The sequence below is a fragment of the Chelon labrosus genome, assembly GCF_963514085.1.
Source record: "Chelon labrosus genome assembly, chromosome: 10".
NCBI classification, from domain to species: Eukaryota; Metazoa; Chordata; class Actinopteri; order Mugiliformes; family Mugilidae; genus Chelon; species Chelon labrosus.
In genome coordinates, this window is record NC_140360.1 from 17,178,475 (window position 1) to 17,203,104 (window position 24,630).

Consider the following 24,630-nt stretch of genomic DNA (forward strand, 5'->3'; position numbering starts at 1 on the left):
AAGCTTAATTTTGAGAGTTAAAGCACCTTATGGCAAACTCCAAGTACTGATGAAGAAATTGGGCAGTGTAGAGGAACTGACTATTGACTGTATTTAGATAGCTTAAACTAGTTTGTCTCGCTGAAGGTGTCATATTGAACCCCAAAATGAACTCCAAAGGCACTGAAAAGTCTGCTCCTTTTTTATTTTGTAAAAATCTTGAACAGGTGGACACAAAGACAACACAGGCGAATGTGTATAAAGGCCTATGAGTAACTTATAAGATGTTGATATGTCAGAGTCATGTTGACAACTTGTTTCCGGCTGCACCAATGGGGAAAAAAATGCCTCACTGCAGGTAAGAGAATATAAATCCAAAAAAGCAGTGTGCACATCAGCAAAAGTACAGGAGAGCCGGAGATTTCTGCAAACCAGCTCAACAAAACAAATTACCAAGCAATGGTAAAATCTAAAAATTGACACTAAAAGCTACTTGTCATTGAAAACCAAAAAAAGGGTGCAACAGCAAAATATGTAGTTGAGTGAGGGTTTGAGTCACTGCTTATGAAATCAACTTACTATCTGTAAATAGAAAAGAGAAGGTGTTATTTCTTTCTTCTTTTAAAGTTACATGGCCTTGAGTTAAACCTCTGACGATTTAGCCTGATGGTCAACATAGGCCCGCTCATCAAACCATGTCTGCAGGCATCCATTAGCTCATGTTGTATCTCTTCACGAGACCACCTTTAATATGAATCATCATATAGTTCATCATACTTTGGTTCATAATGTTGTAAAAATTCAGGTTGAAATGAGTTTTGCTTGTTGAGACAAATTAAAGAGGACGCTGCATGTTAAAGGGGCTGATTGTGACCTCTGAGGTCCCTGTCATTAGTGCGTGAGAAGGTGCAGCCAGCACGGCGAGATTCAATATTCACATTTGCACATCATTATAATATGTAATAGAGACTCATTGAAATCCTGCTGAAAAACACCCTCATGTTCCAGTTGCGTCTTGTGTTTGTGAATGCTTTGAAATGCTAAAGAGGTCCTTACCCTGCACTGCGGGTTCAATGATGCTCTCAATCAGTCCTGCAGCTCTCTCATGTCTGTGCCTGTTAGTGTCTGTCTCCTCTCTGAGGCCTCCTATTCACAATCAAATGGGCCTCATACCTCTGTAATGGCTCTACAGAAAGAACACCTTCAGTCAGAATAAGCTTTGTAATTTGGATCGGATATAATGAGCGTGTGTACGTGCCGTTTTGGGTGTGTGAGAGAAACCTTTAATCATATTTGTATGTTGGTATAAACTGCCGTTGTTTGTCTCATCTTAATTTGCATGTAATTTAAAGGATCTGCCAAAATACCAAAACTAATTAGTGTAATTGGTTTTGCAGTGGTTATGTCTACCTCAAGACGCACAACACCACTTAAAGTAAATAAGATTTATTTTTTAATTTTTGGGATAGGTGACCTTTTAAAACAACATTCAAACGTTGTATTTATTCTACATGAATGTTCATAATTATTATAAGACACTTTATTGCCATCTGAAATAATCTGAAATAAAACCACTTAAGAAGTCGGTGTCAGTATAAAAGTGTAATTTGAATGCACTCATACTAGATTATATATTATACTCAGATATACACAGTTATACGACAAACTATTTTAGACACACACACAGACACACACAACATGCACAATAGCTATAACTGCCAACGTGCCGCCAGCAATTTGCATTGTGTGTGTTCTTTCTAACATGTATAAAAGGGAGTTAAAACGGCAAGCTCAGCGTTTTGCATTCATCACCGTCAATCCACACACACACACACACACACTCGCACACACACTCCAACAGCGGTGGCTCTCGGCTGGTCAGCGCGATGCCCCGGTGCTACTCGGTAACCCCACTGTCCCCCCTCGTCCCTGCTGCCCTGCTGCGCCTCTCCCTCTCCCTTGCTTCACCCACACATTGAGAACATTCAGGGCTTCGGTCGCATGTCCTCCTTCAACACACACACACAATCTCGCGTATTGCAAACCTCTGCCAAGCACGTCCTAGAAGCTGCCACAACACAAAACATAAATGGCTAAATGGTTGTTCATCCTGTATTTTCACTGTTTGCACTTTTCTTTCTTTGCACACATCAGCCATTTTCAAGTCTCCACCACACGGCGCTGGCTGAGCAGCAGCGTCAGTGCAGATTGAGCCCTGAAGCGATGCCAAGTGCTCGTACTTCCCGGCCTCTGCAGTTATTGACGCCTCTTTGCTTTACTTACGTATTATCAGTCAGGGACTGACGGCTTAATTGAGTCCACAACAATAAACATAACACAGTTCTAAACTTTAGCTTTAGCATTGCATATTCAAGACTTTTGCTAATTGTTACTGTTTCAGTTTAATATATATTTTTGTCTTGTCTCCGACCATACGTGGACCAGACAATGGTTTCACAGGGTCAGGCATTTCACTGTATGGGTCAGTTCAGCGCTGTTAGCTTTGGACACTACACTTCCGTCCGGGGCCCCCCACTGCATTATCCACATGTGCGTATATGCCCGCGAGTGTGTGTGTGTCTTTCTGCATACATGTGTGCTTCTCTCCTTGTCTATCAGCATTTGTGTCCCCTTATTATGACAGTTATGAGATGTCAACAGATGACATACGCCCCAAAGAAAACGTTTTCCTCTCAGCTCCAGCTGCTCTTCGCTGTGGCTGTTGCTCCTAGTTTCCCACTTGCCCTAAAAATAAATCCAGCCCATCATGTCATTTTCTTCCCCAGTAGCATGTATACACATTAACATTATACATCATGGGTTTCCTCTTATTCTGAGATTCTCTTCATAATACACACCGCCTATCTTTTGGCCTAGATCTCTTATGGGGGGGCGGCATAGGGGTTAAGTTTGTTTGATTTAGGATGTCCAGCACTGCCCTTGCCCCCCGCCCTTGGCGCTACAGGGGGATTATGGCGTCACCTGGGGCCCCTGGGGGGGTATTATAAAGCGCCTGTCTGGCCCTCTCCCCTCCGTCAGAGAGGCTAAAAGGTCCACTGGACACTGTCTATCCCCGTCTCTACTTTAGAAACACCCCTTTAGCATTGATGCCCACCTCCTCTTGACAACTCATCCCACCTGAGATCTCTACCCATACTCCCTCACTATCTCACACCTATGTCTTTGCGACAGGTGGACAGAGGTGGCAAGCGAAGCTGACTTTACCAACTGAGTTCACGGGTCGGTAAAGATCCATAGCGTGGATTCGTCTGTTGAATTCCTTTGTTTTTAAACTGACTCCTTGGGTGCTTTTGGTCGGCCTACTCAGCTGACTACAAAAGCGAGATCATTTTTTGGGGTTCTACGTTTGAAGAGGACTGAAAAGGCAAACCCTTTTCTAAAATCACCCAGATTTATTTTCAAAGAATCGTCTTCATCTGGTGGAGAGGCTCAAGTCAACAGGCACCATGTGGGAGTTCCGGTCTATGAATTTTTGGCGGGCAGTCTTTGCAGAATTCTTCGGGACCATGTTCTTTGTGTTTTTCGGCATGGGTGCTGCTCTACGCTGGACCACGGGCCCTCATCATGTCCTTCATGTGGCCCTGTGCTTCGGACTGGCAGCTGCCACCCTCATCCAGTCCATCGGCCACATCAGCGGCGGCCACATCAACCCTGCCGTAACCTTTGCCTACCTTGTTGGCTCACAGATGTCTCTTTTCCGTGCCATTTTCTACATTGCTGCCCAGTGCCTGGGAGCTGTAGCTGGGGCTGCTGTGCTGTATGGCGTCACGCCCGGCAACATGAGGGGAAACATGGCGATGAACACGGTAAGGACCCAACATGGATGTCTCAGGAAACAAGTGCTGTAACAGTATTAGTTCAGTTAATTTGTTTTTTTTTAACTCAACCATTTGGGAAATTAGTGTAAGAATAATTTTGTTAAATAAAAGAGCATCTAATTACACAAGCCTAGTCAACTGGCACATATTGACTGCATCTCTTGAACCAAATGTCTACCATGACTTCTTTCTGATTCATGCAAATAATTTCATTCTGCAGCTGCAGCCTGGCATCAGCCTGGGGATGGCCACCACTGTGGAGGTTTTCCTCACCATGCAACTTGTCATCTGCATCTTCGCTGTGACCGATGAGAGGAGGAATGGACGTTTGGGATCTGCTGCCCTCTCCATTGGCTTCTCTGTCACCATTGGACATCTCATGGGGGTGAGACACGTGGAAAAACTATTCCAGAGTTGTGCAGATGAGTATTTTACAACACAGTGCAGTGATAATTGTCTTGTGTTTTAGATGTACTACACCGGTGCTGGCATGAACCCTGCTAGGTCCTTCGCCCCTGCTATACTCTTCAGAAACTTTATCAACCACTGGGTAAGACATGAAAATAAGCCAGAGAGACCAGTCACTCCTTCAGTTTTCACTTCTCTCTCAGCAGACTGAACTGTATGTGAGGTGATAAATAATTATTTATTTTGTTGCCGGCAGGTGTACTGGGTCGGGCCTATGATAGGAGGCGCCATGGGTGCCCTCCTGTACGATTTCATGCTGTTCCCACGCATGAGGGGTCTGTCCGAGCGCCTGGCCACACTGAAGGGCAGTCGGCCTCCAGAGAGCGAGACCCAGCAGGACACCCGCGGGGAGCCCATCGAGCTCAAGACGCAAGCCCTATAAACCGGCCCCTGTCCCCTTCTCTAACTGGGGCCAAGGGACGAGGAATGAGGGACAAGGCCCTGAGCTACACCAACACCACCTCCGCTGCCCCCACCCCACTCCTTCATACACCATCGCACTATACTAACCTAAATACTCACCCGTAGACTAACACATAACACGATTTTCAACTGTAAAAACCGACACATGTACAGGTTCACCATCTTCAACCTCAACACACAACAAGACTCCTCTACCCCCAGTCCTCACTCTGTATTCTGAACTGGACATTGTGTTTTTGATAAATGGTGACCAGAGCCTGAACCAGTAGCCGTCTCGTCTCTCTCCCTTCCTGCCCGCTTCCTCCTCCTATCAGCCAGGCCTTCGTCTGCGAAGCAGTGACGCTTGGAAACCTTGAAATCCAGCAGAACGGTTAGGGGAGGCAGGTATTGCAGAGGGAGAGAGAGTGGAGGCAGGGTGAAGGGTGAGGCAGGGATGTGGGTATGATATGAGAAGGGCAAGAGGGCATGGGGCAGGAGTGGGTGGAGTAGAGGGGTGAGGGTCGGGGTGTGGGTAGGACAGAGAGGACAACACTCTGGGTTTGTGGTCATTTCAAGTTGGGTTAGACCAGTGAAGATGGGCATGCTTTTCATTATTCACCAGGATTTATCTCCATTTTAGTTTTTTGTTTTGTTTTCTGCACTTCAGACACAAGACATGGATGTATGACACCATTAGATTTGACCAGGGTTTCAGTATTTTCAATCACTACATTTTATCTGTGGGTTTGTGTTTGTGTGTGCGTGGACACCTCTGCAGCATGTGTGCATGTGTGTGTGTGTGTGTGTGCGTGCGTGCGTATGCATGCGAGCGAGCGTGTGCATGTGTGGACGCGCCCTCCCGTGCGTATGAGTGTGTTTGCAAGTGAGTGGGTGTATATGTGTGTACGTGTGCGATCACGATTTGCAGATACAGTACTTTTTATTTCGTTTTTATTTCCATTACCGCTCTCCTGTCTCGTACCGACGACTGTGTTCATTTCGTCGTCAGTTTTTAAAGATCATTTCTCCTCCCCTCACTGTGCTATTTGCTATGATATCCATTTTTACATAAACCATCTGCTTTTTTTTGTTCTGAACCAGCGCAATCCAAAGCAAGTGTTGTATCCCAGACTTCAGTAGTAGGTCTGCAGATCGGCTGTGCGAGCTTTACATCGAGTCTCCTTTTATTATTTGATCCTTACTGGGAGCACAAGGCGTTTCAATAAAACTTTCAATGATAATAAACATAAAAAAAAAAAACTTGACACAAGGTTTGCCTCATTTTTCATCATATATCGTATTTGTTATGGATTTAATCGTGGATTTAGGCATGTATTAAAGTGTGAGTTGCATTAAATAATTACGGCCAGGAGAGGGCGCAAAGAGCCCACGACAGACTGACGCATCTAATATCAGAATCTGAAAGATTTCTGGATAAAAATCCAAAAAAAGTACAACAGTTCACAGAAACACGTGTCATTTAAGCAGAAGCATGCTGCAATATATATATTACTGTAGTGTGATGTGTGTAGGGAGGGGTTGTTTGGGTAAAACAGGACACGCCCCACAGCAAGACTGTGGCTCAAGTTAGATAAGAAACATGGCCAAAACTGACACATGCGTGTTTTCTCTTCTTGTGCATCACAGCTGATAAGTGAAGCACACACAGACTTCACCCTCAAGAGTGCTGACAAGGCAGAAAATAACCAAGAAATATTGTCTATATTATTCCTCAGACTGTCGCCCAAAACCTCTAAATGAGAACCATAAATGAGCCACATTGTTGAAGTAGATGACATGTTCCTTCATTGTGAAGAACTGCTGCATTGTAGTGTATTTTGAGTAGATGTCACATATCGCAGAAGCGTCAAATGTTTGTGAATCTGTAAGTGAAAACAGACCCTGGCAAACACAAAATTGTGTATGTTAGAGAAAGGTTTTCTTAAAAAATAGGCTAAATGTGCCTCACAGTCAAGTGAAGGTGGAAAGCGGATGAACATGCTGATTATTGGAATTTGTTGACATCGAGAGAAATGTAGAACATCATCCGTCAACTTTCTAACAGGTGGGAACCAGATGTTGCCTTTGCTGTGGCAATAAGTCAAAATCTACAGTTTTAAACAAACAACAACAAAAACAGTTTTGCTCAAAATCTCCACCTATTGGATTACACTAGTTTATTAGTTACCATTCAGTAAATATCAATCAATTGCCAAAAGCACATTAACTTAGGTCAGAGTGAAGCTTGGTAACAGGGCAGAAAAGGGCAATATTACATCTTAATTTAATTGGTGAAACACCTCAAACAATAAAAGTCCTTTTTGTCACCGTACGGGCAAATATATGATTGCGCAGTTCCACTAAATGTTCCAGAAAGCAAAGAATGTAAGACCTCCATTTAGTGGAAATGCACAACTCAAAATGTCTGCAGAGAAAAAAGGTTGATTCACTGTTTTATGTTCTATGGAGTATTTTTGGGGGGCCTGGAACAGTTGCCAGGTAACCATCAGATACAGTTACGCAGTTACTGCATCCAGCTGTGGCACATAACATCATATAAAACCACAGGTTTTAAAAAATAAAAAGAAAGCCCAGCATTTGTTTTGGTACAGACTAAACAAACAATATCTAATGTGATAGTTAGCGGGTTAAGTGGGTGCAGTTTCGTAATTACTGCACAAACGTGGCGCGATGTCTTCTTATCGAACAAGACAGTGAACATGTTCCCTCAGACGCTGAGTTATTCCTGTACGGGTTACTCCTCAACACCTCTTACAGTTTATCAGTGTAAAGTACCTCAGTAGCATAAGGAAATGTCAGTGACTCATCTGTGACTCTCGGGGCTGGTTGTGTTGTGTTTATGCAGCAGCTAGTTCTCACAGTTACTGTAATCCAGAAAGAAAGATAGCATGTCCCATCATTTAGAAATATTCACTTTATTTTGCATATTTGTTTAAAATGTGATGGCTTGGACAACTAAGGTGGTGCCACAGCACCGAGAGACTCCATTATAATCGCTGAAGCATCTGTCTGTATTCTGCAGCTGGGAAAAAAAAAACAACAATGAAACGACTCTGACCAGTACAAGTGGCTGGAAAAAAGGAGCTCCGTCCTGACACTGGCGTATACTGCATCAATCAATCTATTTCTCTCTCACTCACACACAGACAGCAAACACACACACACACACACACACATACATACACATTTCAGGGCACCTAAATCCAAACACGTTTACTTGATATGTATTGACATCTATGTAACTGAATATCACAAAAACAAACAGTCCCCAAACATCAAATCCGTGGATGCTCTTTCTCCAAAAGTTACAAGTCAAGAAAGTCTAAAAAGCAGCTACAGGAAGTTCTGTGACGAATGTTTTAAGTGTTAACAAAGTCCTAGTCTGGATAATGTTCTAGCAGTAGCAATTATAATAATAATAATAATAATAATAATAATAATAATAATAAAACAATAAACCAGTGTTGTCTACCTTCTTTATGCTCATCCTTTGTCATCTTAATTGCATATTGTATGATAATTACCATGTTTTAACTTGCCGGCGGTAGATAAAAGGAACAAAGGGCAGCATAATAAACATTTTGTTCATTTGACATGAGAGACTAATAAAAATGACAAACTGAACCAGGTACAGAGAGAGATCTCTAAGGCCATAGACAGAAAGGTAACCTTGAAGAGGAGGTAATTGGACCTGAAAGAGAAACTGGCTCTCAGTCTGGCTAAAGTCCAGCATTCAGCTCAGTCCTCTGGAGAAACTGCAGCTGCAGCATCACGTCAAACAGACATATTTCTCATTGTCTTTACCCATCCGCTCTCGAAGCAGTTAGACTGCCAACAAACTCAGCGATAGGAGAGAAACACCCAGAAGATTACCAGTCGTCTAATTCCAGTCTCTGACTTCTGCCGCTTGTGATAAACATTCAGAGTGTACGCTGATGACAATAGCAGAAGAACATTTTTCATGAACTATTACAACAATAATATGTAAAAAAAAAAAAAACAGGAATGAGAGTGCATTCGAGAAGCCCTTTTGATTACATCACACTCTCTCCCACTTATCCAGTCTCCTTCTGATGATGTCACAGGTCAACAGTCACGCTGTTTTGCATCCTCAGGTCTGCAGCTGCAGCCTTTATCAGGGCTGCTCACTGCATGCGGTCGGGCTGGTGCAGGGGGTAGTGGAGGAAGGCCTGCGGGGCGGCAGACACAGTGGTGAGTGCAGCCAGAGAAGGATGGATGGCAGCCGGAGGGGTCGGGGACGTGGTGAGAGTGGGCGCCGGCGTGCCGGGAGAGAAGCTGTAGCTGAGGTAGCCAGCAGAGGGCGACGGTGAAGGGGTGTAGGGGTACTGCTCCAGTCCTGTGTGGGCATAGGGGCTGTAGGCGGAGCTGTAGTCCAGGTAAGGGGAGGTGAGCGCTGCCGCTGTGGGGCTGAGGTGAGACTGCAGCAGCAGGCTGGGCTGGAGGAACGCCTGGGGGTAGACGTACTGCTGGGCGAGCCTGGATGAACAGAGGAACCAGCGTTAGGACTAGAGTCAGGTCAATAAACAGGCAGAGCTGTCACAACTCCTTTCTGTTAATCTGAACATTATTATCTCAATTAACTGAGTAATTGTTTGGTCTAAGAAAACACCATAGACCATCGATTTATAGTTCAAAACAATTAAATTTAATGAATAATATGAAAGTCCCACATCTGAGAACATGACATTTAAAAGCAAAATTATAAATTTTTGAATCAATTATTCATTTAATAATGAATAGTAAACTGTACTGTGAAAATGATCACCTGGTGTGTGGCGTGTAGTAAGTACACTTATAGATACACAACCCCACTTGATAAAAAAAACTTGTGAAACTGCATTCTTTGTGTATTTATATATAAATACATGGTCTAACTTTCTCTTTCATCGTCTTTTGGCGACCTCTTTAAGCCTCACCGCTGAATTTACTCAAATAAATAACACAATCTTGATATATCCATGTATGCATCCAGCTACTTGTATGCCACTAAACTGTAAACGATTTAAATTTAACTGATGTCTCTTTCGGGCGCCACTGCATTATCCTACGAGAAAATGTTCAGATTTGTTTTATATTATCAGATGGATTATGTTTGCTACACAAAGTTATGGCATCAGGATAAACTGGTGATCCTCTGACTGTACAATTTAATTTCAGCCTTAATTTGTTTGTGTTTAATGTTAATTAGCAAACATGCTAACATACTAAACTAAGATGTCTGTTGTGGTCAATTGAACTCATGAGTTCAGCTCAGAATGCTTTGTGCTGTATAAAATCTATTCTCTAGTATATATTAGTATCTTTCATATGAGTATCTTTATACTGTCTATGGTTCAAGTGGTAACATAGACACTGTTGCTAGGCAACTGTTGGTGTCTAGAAGCTACCGTGGCTAACAGATTAGCAATTAAATGGAGGAAATGCAAAGGCAAACAAAAGAATTAGGCATTAGTGAATATCAACGTTTTCCTCAGACATATTATAAAATTGTGAAGGAAACTTTGCGCGACTGAATCATAATATATCATCTCAGACAATGCAGCCATTACTGGAAATGTCAGTAAACAACTGACAGTTCATAAGGGCTTTCCTTATGAACAATGTAAACATGAGCCCCTTTATTCCAGCATGTTTTTAGTATGGAACTCAGAGCACCATCACAAAACATCACAGCTTAGCTGTCAACTTCAAGTTATCCGTCCTGTTCCTTCTCTCTCCAGTTATTCTTTCTTATGCACCCGCGGTTGAGACGTCCTCTATGTTTCTTGACCTTTTCAGACATTTTGTTCCCCCCAGGATTGGTTTCTTTTTCTTTGTCCGCTGTAGCCCAAGTGCAAAACAAGATATGAATGGGCCAGGAAGGGAAGATAACGCGTGAACAGATATTTCTCTTGAGGCTCGAGAATAAAAAGGATCCATATCTGTATCTGGATATCTGATGGCAACGTCAGAATAAAGTGTGTTCACAGTGTCTCTCTGTGTCAGTGTAACAACAACAGTAATAGGGATCACTAAACGTACAGACTCTTCAGTAACTGCTCTTTTCTGTTGTATCACAAATACTGAGTCCTATAAAACTGGTCTCCTCCTCCTCTTCCTCCTTTAGAGCAATTATCAGCAGTGTTACCTTAAAATAGACCTTCTCCCTTGTGTTTAAGTTTAATTAGCACACTGCCTGAGAAATGTGTAAAACGCTGCTTTGATCCAAATAAAAAATTCAAATGTGAATTTAAAAGAAATTACTCTGAATCACTAGTGGTTTTGTTCCTGACGTTAATCATTTGTTTTCCTGCTTCTGAATAGGACACCTGTGCGCTTACACGCGCAAACACAGCCTGTCACAACAGATGCATTGTAAGAGATTGTTGGTCCTCGGAGCCATGGCAATAACGAGAGAAAAAAAACGCTCTACTGTCCTCCCGTATTCAGTCATGCCCTTGCCTCAGGCTGCCCACTTAACCTGAACTGCCTCAGCTACATCTGGCAAAAGCATCCGCGATCATATCAAAGGAACTGGGTTACGCCGGGTGTATAAGTAAAAACCAGAGAACGTGACAGTGGTTAACACTGATCAGCCCCTACAGTCAAAGCCATTAACCTGATGGTAACCTTGTCACTGAGGCTGAGCAGCTGATCGGAGGCGACCTGCTGCTGCTGCTTACCCCTAAACAGAACCAGAGCAAGGATCAGGTGTGATTACACAACAAACACAGAGCCAACGGGCATGTCCACACCCAACTCGGCTGTATACACAACACACTGACACACACCACCAGTACGCCTACCAGTATACTCCCATATGAATGTAAACTCATTTAACCTGGCTTCGTTGAACTTATTAAACACTACCGTGACGTACTGGGGAATCATTTCTGACCTGAATGTTCTCCGTGTTTCACAACTAATTTTAATCATTTGAAATGACAAGTTCAGTTTCCATTACAACTTTCTATCTGTGTATTTGTCACCTTTCCACCGCAAACCAACTGCTGACTCAAAACTGGCTTATAATTAGTATGAGGTAAAGAAAACATAGCAACAGTCAGGCAGTAACAAGCGTCAGCCCATAATGAACAACCTTGAGCTCCATGGATAAGAAACACTTTTTGGGAAAACAGTGGATCTACTTCTTCTAATCTCAGGAGTGAGACTGAAAACACTCAAGTGAAAACTGACATCGTTACTCCTGTCTATTTAAACTGTAGATTAGAGACTAAGTAACAGTTTCGTAATAATGGTTAAAAACTAAACTGCAATGCTACTTAATTTTATGGAAAAGAAATCAAACACAGAGATGTATTTGATTGTTGTCTCTTCGTTGTATGTGTGAGTATTGGCAAATTTTAAACATCTTCAGTGTTATTTCATAACAAATTTATTTTAACAGCTTAAAACCAACGAAAAGAAGGAACAACAATGTCAAACGACTGAATCTTTGTACGAATGAAAACTGGCAGTGCTTCTCCGGGAAAGCGCGACAGAGACAGAATCTGCAATCTAACGACATGCAACTGCATATGAAGTCATAACAAAGCTGAAACGCGCCCCCTCGACCCCTAAGTATCCCATCTCTCGTCCCCCAGAGCAGAAGTGCAGTGTCATTCCCACGGCTGTGTGCTGCTGCCTGCCTGTGCAGAGACCTGACTGATCCAATGTGACAGCGGCATCGTACGAGAGGAAGCTTCGCCTCGCCCCTCTCCTCCCCGTGCCTGGCATCATCGCTGGCTGTCATACGAACATGTATATATACATGCACTCACGCGCCCCGGAGATGTAGACAGACACACAATTGAAACTGAATCAGGCGATCGAAAGTAAGAAATAGTGTGTAGTCAGTTAAGCAGCTTAGAAGAAGATGTGTGTGTGCGTGTGTGTGGTGAGTGGGGGTTCATGCAGGGCAGGGCTAATTGGCGCAGCTGCATGGGTGCACGCTCGCTAACAGACCCATGAGAGCAGAATAACCTCCACTGACTCCTCTCCTCCTCCCCTCCCTGGGTTTACTCCCTCACAGCCATCTTCCTCTGCCGCACTCCCCCTCAAACCCAGGCAGGGGATGAAAGAGATAGGATGTACGGACCAAAGAGGACAAAAAAAAACCAAACCAAACATCTGCAGCGTTTCTTTTTCTGAGGGTCAGAGTCAGGACTCCTTGGCCGAGGAGTGAGAGATGCTGGGAGGTGAGGGATCAGCCATCACATCCCTCATGCCTTAGGACAGCCTCGCTTTTAATAGTTCAGATGAGGGATGAGAGGAGGGTGAGTCAGTCAAAGAGACAAACGCGCACCCGTGGAGACGCACACGCATGACCCTCCGTCCTCTCTGGGTAGGCACTCGCGGCTTGGGGGAGGGCGAGCGATAGAAAGGCCAACATAAGCACTGGACACTCAGCTCTCATGACAGCAAAAGAGGAAGACGTTTCAATCTGATTCATTCCAACGGGGTTGCTCGATACGGGAAAAAATGTGAAACGGCTAATATGTTCACTGAATATGATCATGTAAGCCTTGGTAATTTTGGTGCATCTCAGATTGTTGGTGCTTGAAGTGCAAACTACACACGGATAGATTTTCCAGTAAGTGTAATGACGTCCAAATTAAAATATCCTGTTCTGGGAAGTATCAGTGTGCATAAAGTGGGATTTTGGAATATTTTTAAGTAAAATCCTTAATTCAAAGCTCTTAATTTGAAGAGCTGGAGAGACATAAATGTTGAGTAGTGTGTATAATGAAGATGGTCAGTGACTCGCTTTTATCTGGAGTGCAAACAACTGGAATAAAGCTACAGCTTCATTGACTGTAAGGGCCAATTCATCCATGAACCAAATTTAAAACTATACAATCTCATCAAATGCACACGTCTCATTGGTTTTCATTGTTTCAATTACTCTCTTGGTGTAATTTTTAACTCAAAAACTCCCTTTTAACAGGAAGAAACCTGGGATCTGCTTCAGGCAGGCTGGTGAGAGAAAAGTAGGGAGGAGAGGAGGAGAATGTGGACATTGTCATTATACGCTGTCGTCCCATTCTCGCTTCCACGTTTTCTTTCTTGCTGACTTATTCATTCATTCATTCATTCATTCATTCATTCATCTTCTGTAACTGCTTGTCTTGTGAAGGGACGCGTGGTGGGGGCTGGAGCCTATCCCAGCTGTCACCGGGCGAGAGGCGGGGTACACCCTGGACAGGCGCCGACTTATTATTAACATATAATTTAATCAACATTACAGGAGTCTGCGTCTGAAAGCCACAAATGAATTTATGAAATTTAGGATTAAAAATGTCCCGTTGAACTTTCAGATGGGAGTCATGTGACACAGTTAATCTATGTCAGGTGTCCTCAAAACCTTCATGTTGGAACTAGACTGAAATATTTTGTTATTCTCATCATTTAAATGTATTTCTAGTTTAACTTTATCCCTGCTCTGAAGCTTTTTGTCTAACGGGTTCTTGTACTGATCCTGTTTGTTGCTGTTCTATCCCCTCTGTTGTTGTAACGCTGTAAATACCTTATCTGACCGCATTTTAAAATGTTTGATATCGTTGTTAATTTCACACGTTATTGGTTAATGGAGATGTATGGTTTTTTTTATATATTTTTGTTCCTCTTCTAACTCACAAGAGGATGTTGAGAAGATATAAAAACAATACTTCAGTCCTCCTGCTCTGACTGAGGCTTAAAATGATGATTATTTTCCTTGATTAACTGTTTTAGATTTCTTCAGATGTCTCATTTTGCAGTTGAGTTGTATTTGTTTTCATTGTACAATCACATTAAACAGAGTTTAAGCCGCGTTTCCTTCACAACAAATATTTCACTGACGGATCAATTGACCAGGTTCCAGGCAGACATGTGATCTGAACAAGAAACAAACCAAAAAAAAACAAATAAATGGAAATCTTGGATTTGGATCAACTTTTAGGATGTTTTGACAGAGCAGTCGTTTGTTAAACATCACATGTCTGCCGCCGCTCCTCTTCCTTTCGTGCCTTTCGCTCGTCACACTTCTGGCAGTTGGGAAGGTTTCTGATGTGAGGCGCCTGCAGGCCATGATATATACAGAAGTGCTGATTTAGCCTGAAATGCTAAAGTCATAGCTCATTAAAAATTGGCCCCAATCTATTCACTTTGTTTGTCAACCTCGGCTCATGCCTCCAACTGGAGACAAAGGAGGGGAAGCGGCAGCCGAGATTAGCGATGCAACGCACATCCCAAAAAAACAAGAAGGCTCTGAAGAAGAAAAAAAAAGATGCAACTGTGGATCGAGATGTGAGTCATCTTTTAACAGACAGCTGAACAACATGATCCTTTTTTTTTTTTTTACATTTTTTTTTTTTTAAATTAGGCTTTTCGTGCAACAGAAGTGCCTCTTCTAATTGGGTCCCAGGGTAAGAGGAATATCCACCTGAGGGTTTCGCTGTATACCTAAACGTCTCGGCAGACAGACAGTAAGAGAGACGAGGAAAGAGAAAGAAAGGCCATTTATAGGGGGAGGGCGATGAGAGGAAACAGGGGAAGAGTGAAAAAAAATCAGACGAAGAGAGAAGACAGTTGAGGACGTGAACACGTAAAAGGAGCCGACATGAGGCTGTTTTACGATTCGCTGATGTTTCACCGAGGAGCAATTTATAATAAACATATTTCACACTCACAAAAACACAAGTCCCTCACGTCTACCGCTGGCCCTAAAGCTTCACTGCACCCAGCCACAACTACGCCCGGCCACAGGTGTGCTGTATGTCTGTGTCACCCCTTCCTCCCCCGCTCTGTTCCACTGCTTCAACAGGAAGCACCCCCCCTCACCCCCGACCAACAACACCACCGCAGCCCCTCCACCTTTAGACAGCCTCACCACACATCCATCTCCTTCCTCTCCTTTCCTTTCTGTCATAAAAAATAAACACCAGAATGTGCGTTATTTCATAAAATGGATCTCACTTCTGCCAAGCAGAAACCGGGTGCTGAAGGCAGACAGCAGGCAGCCGTGGGCGACAGATGCCTCCCCCCCGACTCCCTCGAACGAGAACAACCCTCCGCCACCCTCCTCCCCCCGTCTCAGCTTTACCTCAAAGCTACATTTGGCATCAGCCCGTCCTCTGTCCTCTTAAAACTTTAAGCAAATACGCGGAAGCAGCAGACAGCGCTGTGCTTTGTTTGAGTTTATCTTTGATATTTGCTGTTTACTGTGTTTGAGTTTGTCTGAGCAGACAGAGGCAGAATCCCACTGGGAGCCCCGCGGTGACAAAGACAGAGGGAGAGCAGGAGCAACAAAAGACCTGCAGACACATTTAGACAGATTTTATGTTCAAAGGAAGAGTTTGACAATTTAAAAAGACATGTTTATCTGCTTTCATCATCTCCGAGTTGGATGAGAAAACTCCCACATATATATTTATTATGTGTTAAATATGGTGAAGGGGGGGAAAGTCTAGTCTGGCTCCGTCTTACCTTAATAAAACCCACCTACCAGCACTAATTAACACGTTACAGGCTGGTTAGGTCATTTCTCAGAGTCAAGAAATAGTCTGACCCACCAAAACAAACAATTTGCTGTTGTTTTGCATCTTTTTCCTGCCAGTGATAATGAGTTAATCAGCTTTATAGTTGCTGCTGGGCAAAATGTGTGACCTTTGACAAACAAAAGAGATCTGATTATTTTCCGGCACAGTTTCAGTTTTGCACTTCTCTTGCTAAAATAAAAATAATTGCCACAGTGACTCTGGCGTTGCATATAAAGGAAACAAATTTGAATGAAGGTTTAGCTTGTCTGCCTTCATATGACTTTTTAGGGATGCATAAATCCGGCTGGCCTGATCCTTATTGGAGTCTTCACCAGCCTCATTAAGCGAGCATCTGCCAGATGTGACCTTTTTCAACAAGAATAAAATTGTTTCAGCTCAGTTTTCCTTATATTTATTTACCCGTTTTACATCTTCCTGTACATAGGTAATAAACATAATAGTTATGTTTATGTTTCTTGCTGCACCGTGACTATTTCTTTATGTCATTTACATATAAATTTACATACAATATGTAAATAGTTGCCTATATAAGTGTGCATCATCTTATTTAAAAAATAATTTAATTCAATTGCATAATGATGAGGATAAAGATTTAAAATTTGCAAAAAAGAAAATTTCAAATCAATGATCTGTCACATGAAGGTGCACCTGGCTGACCCAGCAATTTTGTGATTAAAGACTGCAAACTACTATTCCTTCTCAACAGCACTTCTCTGTTGAAACCCCGAGCCATTTCTTGTAGTTGCTCCTAAAATAAAAGTCCCTCACGTTGCCAAGAAACGTTTGAAACTGACTGCAGTCATACTGATCATGTCAAAGACACATCGAGCCCCGGAGCAGAGAGATCTGAGCCGGGACATAACACTGCATGTACGAAACTGAAAAAAATATTTATTTATCACTCATGTGAACACGTAACGTATGTCAAACATTAGTAGGACTTTCCTACATTCAACAGAAGCGCGGTTTGTTATCTGCTTGTTATCTGCAACGCACAACGTTAACAGCGATAGTAGGGATTCAAAACAGACAAAAAGTGAAATCAGCCATTCACTGGAAGCGCAACACCTCTTGCAGCTGTGCTCTCCTGAGGCAGACACTGTGACAGTCATATTGGTATCGCTTCTTCTTCTTCTTCTTCTGCAACACATTATTTTTTTCCCCCCTAACTGACCCATGTTTACTGGAGAGTGCATAACGCTGAGGCGGTTAACTGGGGGACTAAGGAGGTATTACACCTTTTAACTATTGCACTTCCAAGCTGATGAGTCTGTGAGATAATAAAATGTAATGGTTTAAATCAGAGCAGCAGATGAAGAGATATTCAGAGTTGATAGTCTGGCTCGTACTACACAACCACAAACACCTGAAGGCCACAGAGGATTTGAACTGATTATGACAAACTGAGTATGTAACCTAATCTATCAGCTGATCAGTGTGAGCTGTAAGTTGAAATAATAACAGTAATAAACCCATTTTCAGTAAGCCATCACGTCAGCTTGTGGCTTGCATTCTTGAAAACTCCCATTTAACATCAAGTTTAAAAGTAAGCAAATATTTAACATTGTCTGCACGATAAACGACTCTGAATCAATATTTAAAACAATTAACTGCACACATCAGTTACAGGCTTCTTAATCTGCGGGTGTTTCCACGCTGACGGACAAGGTGCCACCCCTTGTGTTTGCCTCCCGGCCGAGTTCGGCTAATGTGCCAGGTGATGTTTTCACCTCTTTGGCTCCGGCCTGCGAGGTGTCAAACTGTGAATCTTCCTGTGAGCAGAGATTAAAAGGCCGACTCCCCCCCCGCCCCGAATGTCCGCCCTCACTCTGAGACGCTTCCTATCGAGCCCTCATCACTCATTCATAGACTCAACTGGGTCAGCCACAATTCCCTCATCACTCATTCAGAAATTGAGGGCTGCAATATTAATAGCACTCAGAACAGTTGAGGTTTTTAATGGACTTTTCTTTCGCTGTAGGATCAGAGCTTGTCAATCTTCAGAAACATTTTATTTTTTTTTAAAAAACGCTGCATATTCCTTAAAGTCCTGCTAAAATATTGAAGATTCATTCTGTAAAACGTTATCGACCAATGACCAATACTCTCTTTGATTTAAAAAGCCGCTAAATAAAAGCTGACCACAGAGAACAAACTCAAACAGACAGCTGCGATGGCTAACAACATCCTCATCTATAATCACCTCCTCAGCAGCGGTACACTGAATATCAGAGTCAAGTAAAGTGTTAGAGGAGTCACACAACAACTGGGTTCAACCAGTGTCTCTCTACAGCCCTGGGTATGAATCACGCTCCATGTGTCACTCAGGAACTGACTCATTAAGGTTTCCTTTCCCTGTTAACACTGAAACTCTGGGAGACTGTGGATGTTGAGGCAGAACGTCCGTCACAAGTGGATTACAATGATTTTCCTAGCAGGTCGAGTTCTTCCTGAGAAACCGCACCAGCAGGTCGCCAACACACCCAAGGTGCCTGTCTGGACATTCAGTTTTCTAGTACAATAGCAGAAGGAGATATGGGTAAAGCCCTACTCAAGTGATCGTGACCCCTCCTTGCCAGTGAGTCATGAGCAGTTAAATCAAGGGAACAAGTCTGAAACAACACTACATATCACAATAAACGACCACATATTAGACAAATAAAAATCATTTTCTTTACTCTTGATTACAACAATGGCTCTGACTGACTTATCTCCACTGTTATTGCACAGATTGCAATGACATTTTGCATATTCATGGTCCCCACTGGATGAATCCTGGTGACACTGGTGATCCATCATTTATTTATGTGAGGTGATGTTTAATTCCACCAGCAGGAAGGACGTTTTTCATTTGTCCTGTTAAATACATGATCGCATGGATTAACAATAACGATTTACAGACAATCATGAATCATGGTCCCCAGAGGACTGAACTCTTAACTGGACTGACTTCCGTGAGCTTGTGACCTTTTGTTGAGTTTATCTTATGAAACATCTGAAAATCTGCTGGATGCATTGGCACAAATGTAGGAATGACTTATATTTTATCTTGTGAAGTGTCTCAGTATCGGCCGGTGGACTGGCGCAAACATTATACAGAAATTCATGATTCATGATTCCTACATCTGATTGATTCATGTTTCCTACATCTTTCCTTCTTGTACCATCATGAAAGTTAGTCAAAATTTGCCATTTTCAGAGAAATGACGTGAGAATTACTGGTTGGTTGCCATGAATACTGTAGCTGCTGAATTGTAAAGTCGACAACACATTTCCATCATCCTCAGCTGCACTTTCGGCGCTAATTAGCAAACGTTAGCATGCTAACACACCACATGGTAAGCCTGCATTATCAGTGTGTGTCAGTGTGACCGTGTTTTTTCCTATATTTCCTACTGCAGCAACCGTGTTGTGACCTTTTGGAAACACTGGCCTAATTCACCCAAAGTCACCGAAGGGTTAGCGACAATCTCTTCACATCACACAACTTTCCGTTGACTCGCGAGAGCCTGTCTGTTGATGCAGCGCTCCCTGTGTGCACCAATGTGGGGAAGTGTGTGAAGGAGAGAATAAGATGAGACGGAGGGGAGGTTTGACTAAATGGACTGTTGCCTCAGTGAAGCCCAAATCATGCGTGAGCGAGACTCAGAACTGAGCTTTAATAGACCAGAAAGAGAAAGACAAAAGAAGATGCGTGTGCAGATACAGATACAGGGATGAATACATTCTTGGAAGTGTTTTAACAAACATCAATTTGTGCTGTGATAGCTTTTTCTTTCTTTCACAGCGCAGAGTGGCACTAACTACCACAACCCGAGAGCAAGAACAGGAGCGAGTGCTCGCAAATGTCAAGGACGGAGGAGTGAAATGCATTGTGTAGACGAGGCAGGTGAGAGAGAGAGAGAGTGAGAGGTGGAAACAGTGGTATTGATTCTTCTCTGCCTTACCCATATTGCCTCTGAGCCCACGTAGGATGTACTTGCTGAACTCCCACAGAAAGGCCTGCAGACAAAGAGAGAGGCAGTGGTAAGAAGGGATATTTCAACTACAGTGTCACCAGTACAGACAATGGAGACAGACAGACAGACAGAGGACAGAGCTGGCTCTCTCTGTCTCTATTTGTTTTTCTCAGATGTTGGCGTGTATACAGGACTATCACAGACTGACTGTTATTCCCTCGGCATACACACTCACACAAATAATGATGCACTCTACTGCTCGCAAACATCTGTGACCTCGGAGGCTCCAGACTTCACCAGGAATCAGCTGAGGCTGAGTAAGAAAAGAGAAACTTATCCTCCTCCTCCTCCTCCTCCTCCTCCTCCCTGCCCCTCCTCTGACTTCATTTCTACATTCCTCCAGCTATTCATTCCTTTCTCATTCCTCTTTTTACTGTACTGCCATGACTTCGTCTCCCCTCCTCTTTTGTTCAAACGTATATATTTTCTTTCTTCACCAGGACAAAGAGGAGACAGGCGTGCTATTATTATTTCTTGCTCTTAACAGTCCCATCCCCTCTTGCTCTTCGCATTCTTCCCCTCTCCTATTCTCTCGCTACTCTCACACACAATAACAAAATACCAAGCGCTGCCATCTCCCATCAGCTGCATGCTTGGAGAGCTGCGTCGCAGCGCCGGCCCAGGAATAAGGACACACAGCCAGTTGTTGTTGGCGCCACTGTTTGTCAATCACACCTACACTCGATGGCATTTCGGCTTAAAATGAAGCAGCGAGGGAGAGACACTGTCGAGGTCTGGTGTGCGCCCAGACGTCACAGAGGGGGAAGCAAGAAGCATGTGCGGTGGTGGATAACTCTGAAAAGGCCTGGCGGCAGGAAAGCTGTGTGTAAACTCAAGCACACAATGAGTGAACGTATGGTGGGGATGAGCAGAGAGACAGCTGGCTGGGTGACAAGCATACCAGTGGTTTTCCATGATTTACTCAACTAACCTCAGATTTGTACATATACAGTATTTATTGCTGTCATCCATTATGGGTTTCCACCCATTTTAGTGAAACGTGAAAACCAACATGCACTTGAAACCTGCTTCAGATCCATAACAGTGAACATTTAGCCTCTTTTATCAAAATAAGAACAGCTTCACTTGGTTAAAAGTCTTTTTGGTTTTTGATCCTATTCCAAGTTGTTTACATGGGACGAAAAGATCATGTTATTAAATGAGCCTGGCGCCATGAACATCCACTGTTGTCCAAAGGCCATTAAAATCCCATGAGGGAGCCGTACTGTCCCAGTGGATGACACATCCCTTCATACGAGGTGAACACTGGCTCTGTAGTTTAATTTTAAAATAATTTCACATACGGTCGTCTTTTTAAAACTTATTTTTGGCCTTCATTTAGTAAATAAATGCTAAAATAACTGGTAAATGGTCTTACACACCAGTGTCAGAGGCTGTAATATAGGCTCTTCTGCTATTGGCAGTGTCTCCATTGGGTCTTTTGCAAATACATTTAAATTAAAATGTGTTTCCATTATTATTATTATTTGTAATAATTTGCACAATACCGTTTACAGCAGACAGTGTGCGATTTCTAAAGCTTTACATCTTCTCTAGGGATGGGGTTGAGTCCTGCAAACAGGTTGAGGGAGATGCACAGCAGATAGAAAAACCCCAGAGATGATCCTCTAGATTCTGTGTTTCTGTGTGTGCTATCAGTCACTCATACCTGTCTGCGAGCTGCGAGGCTTTGCTCCCAGGTACGCCAGGTTCACGTTGGCCTTCCTGCCGTCGATGATTGGGTTTGCGTCTTTGCACGCCCGCTCTGCTGCGCTCCTGTCCACCATGGTCACCTGTTGACAGTATCAAAGAATTACAGTTTAACACCCCTCTGATAAACGCCTGAACGCCTCTCTCTACATTTTGTATGTCAGCATGATCTCAGACACAGAGAGGGGTGACCCCGAGGGAGCTTCTGTCCTCGCCTCTCCTTGTGTGATTCAGTCTTTTTGGTAAATATGAGAGAGAGGACTCTGACTCCACTTTGTAAAATGAGAAATCAGCGTTTTGGATCTGGTGTGGGCAGATATGATATGTAGGAGGCAGGGTTTGTTGTTTCAGACTGGGCTGCCACGGATGAGATACTGGACTCTACCTTGAGTCAGTGAGTTGAGGACTGGGAAAACACACAGTGCTGCTGCACTTAATATACAAGGTAAACCACAGCTGCAGACAGCTCAACCAATAAGTAGGACAGTGAAATAAAAAAAAAAAGACCACACTTGCTTTCGTTTCATGGCATCAGAAACTAGATTCATATGCAAATAATAGGAAGGATGGTTCAAGAATTAACTCTAAAATGAGCACGGTGTCCCAAATCAGAGGAAACAGCTCAACACTTGTCACCTCAGCTGTTCAGGTCACTGACTATGCAGAGGGAGAGAAAATTTGAAGTCCACCACACATGAATCCTTCCCTTCTTATCTCTCTGTCTCTTTCACACACCAACTTACAGCCACTCCAACAAACAAGAGGGGGAAGGGCTGCGAGGGAGGAAGTCAAAATGAAACTACTGCAGCCTTATCTTGCAGAGCCAACTGACATGTCACACCTCTGACACCAGGGACCCCTCCGCCCTCCTCTCCTCACACTACAGAAAGAGACATCTGTCCACAGCTGCAGCGGCTTATTACCAACTCAAGTGTGTGCGTGTGTGTGTGTGTGCTGCCGCTGCACACAGAGCAGCGCGTATGTGTCTGTGTTTTTGGGACTGCAGAGATAATTGATGACACACTTATAAGAAATAACCTGCTGCTCATGCTTCCAGCATGTGACTGCCACCACCAGACACGCTGCACATGGCTGCTGCTTGAACAAAGTGCCAGTGTGTGCAGCCTCCAAGGCCAAGAACAAAAGAGGTTCCTGCAGAAGTGCTGTGATAAAACACAACACGATACAAAATAAAGATGAAGTCACTTAAAACTCATTACCGGCTGCAACAGAGAGGATCTAGTGCGTTTTAGCCGCATGGCTGACCAATTAAAGTGCTGATAAAAAAAAAACCTTTATGAAAGTCCAATTTTTCATCTCTTCATTTATTCTACCAGTAAACATTTGAACTTTATTGACACTCACAAAGCCGTATCCTCGGGATTTTCCAGTCTGCTTGTCCGTGATCACCACCGCCTCGTCGATGTCCCCGAAAGCCTCGAAATATTTCCGAAGTGAAGCGTCGTTGGTGTGATAAGGCAGCCCGCCGACGAAAATCTTGGTGTAAGTCGTGTCTTTCTCCATGGTGGGGTGCATTATTTCAAACGGGACCCCGACCAGCTGACCCAGAAACAGCGGCGAACTCATGAGAGAGGATGTAACACAAAGAAAAACAAGACAGCGCCGGAATAACTTTACGCTCCGCGGTCACCGACTGACTAGAATAACGATAACAGCGCGTCCATGGCGAAACACGCAGCCTCCGGTTGCCTCATACAGCAGCTTTTGGACGCGTAGTCCTCCTGACAGGTGTCTTGGACTCTCTTGTCTCCTGTCCCGGAAAAAAAAAAAAAGAGGCAAAGTCTTCAAGCTCCGCTGGGCGCTTACATGCGCCCACTCGTGAGTCTGGTCCAATAGACGAGCGGTGCGTCTTTTCCCATCGGCGCATCCCGCCTCCTGCTCCACCCAACCTCTGCTGCACGCACACACAGGAAACCCCCACATGGCCGCTGAAATAATGAAACAGAACTGTTGAATGGCTTCATGCCTTCTGCAGAGGACCAAACGTTTAGTAACAGACAGGCATGAGGCGATTCATAAAGATCCGCGTATGTGGATGAAGGCCTCTTGACAGCGAGGAAAGTTGGTGAGAAGAACAGATGTAAAGAATTGATAGCAAGCCACTAGACACGTGAGAAACGGAGCCCTCTTGTGCAAAACTAGACGGAAGCCTCATTTTTTAACTCAAGTTTTAATTACACCGTCATTTAATAGCTTCTGTTGACTTAGGAGCAGTAAACGCACCAGATGGTTTAGGACGCTGTGGCAACCAGATCTCATGGTTGGTGTTGCAGTATATTTTATATTATCAAAAAAAATTGGCTTGACTTGGTGCTGTAAAGGCCTGTGAAGGACATGGAGACTACACAGACAGTATTTGGCAACCTTCAGTCCAGGGTCTACTACAGCCATACTACTTTAACTCTCTACTGGCAGCCCGATGGAGTTATTTACTTTAGATGCATTATTACATTTCATCCCATAGCTGGAAATCGATCTCTGAAGAATGTTATGACAATCCACCCAATAGTTATTTACAATGAGGTGTATCGTAAAAAAACATCTTGTAGTCGAGCTAAAAGAAGAGTTGAGGGGTGATCTCTGGAAGCCCTTTACTGCTAATCATTAATTTCTCCACCCAATTTCATGGAA

At 43.5% G+C, this 24,630-nt stretch overlaps 2 protein-coding genes across 2 annotated transcripts; one reads left to right on the forward strand and one right to left on the reverse strand.

Moving 5' to 3' along the window:
* Window positions 1–3,446: 3,446 nt before the first annotated feature.
* mipb (major intrinsic protein of lens fiber b) lies at window positions 3,447–4,668 on the forward strand (the record flags this gene model as incomplete). Its single annotated transcript, XM_084552882.1, has 4 exons — window positions 3,447–3,806; window positions 4,039–4,203; window positions 4,288–4,368; window positions 4,483–4,668. The coding sequence occupies 4 exons, from the start codon at window positions 3,447–3,449 to the stop codon at window positions 4,666–4,668; spliced, it is 792 nt and encodes a 263-aa protein (XP_084409008.1).
* Window positions 4,669–7,608: 2,940 nt separating this feature from the next.
* Window positions 7,609–24,023, reverse strand: rbm38 (RNA binding motif protein 38). The gene is made up of 4 exons (XM_084553139.1): window positions 23,344–24,023; window positions 21,938–22,061; window positions 20,197–20,251; window positions 7,609–9,206 (listed from the first exon to the last, which is right to left on the reverse strand). The coding sequence occupies exons 1-4, from the start codon at window positions 23,563–23,565 to the stop codon at window positions 8,855–8,857; spliced, it is 753 nt and encodes a 250-aa protein (XP_084409265.1). The 5' UTR covers window positions 23,566–24,023; the 3' UTR covers window positions 7,609–8,854.
* Between the last annotated feature and the right edge of the window lie 607 nt (window positions 24,024–24,630).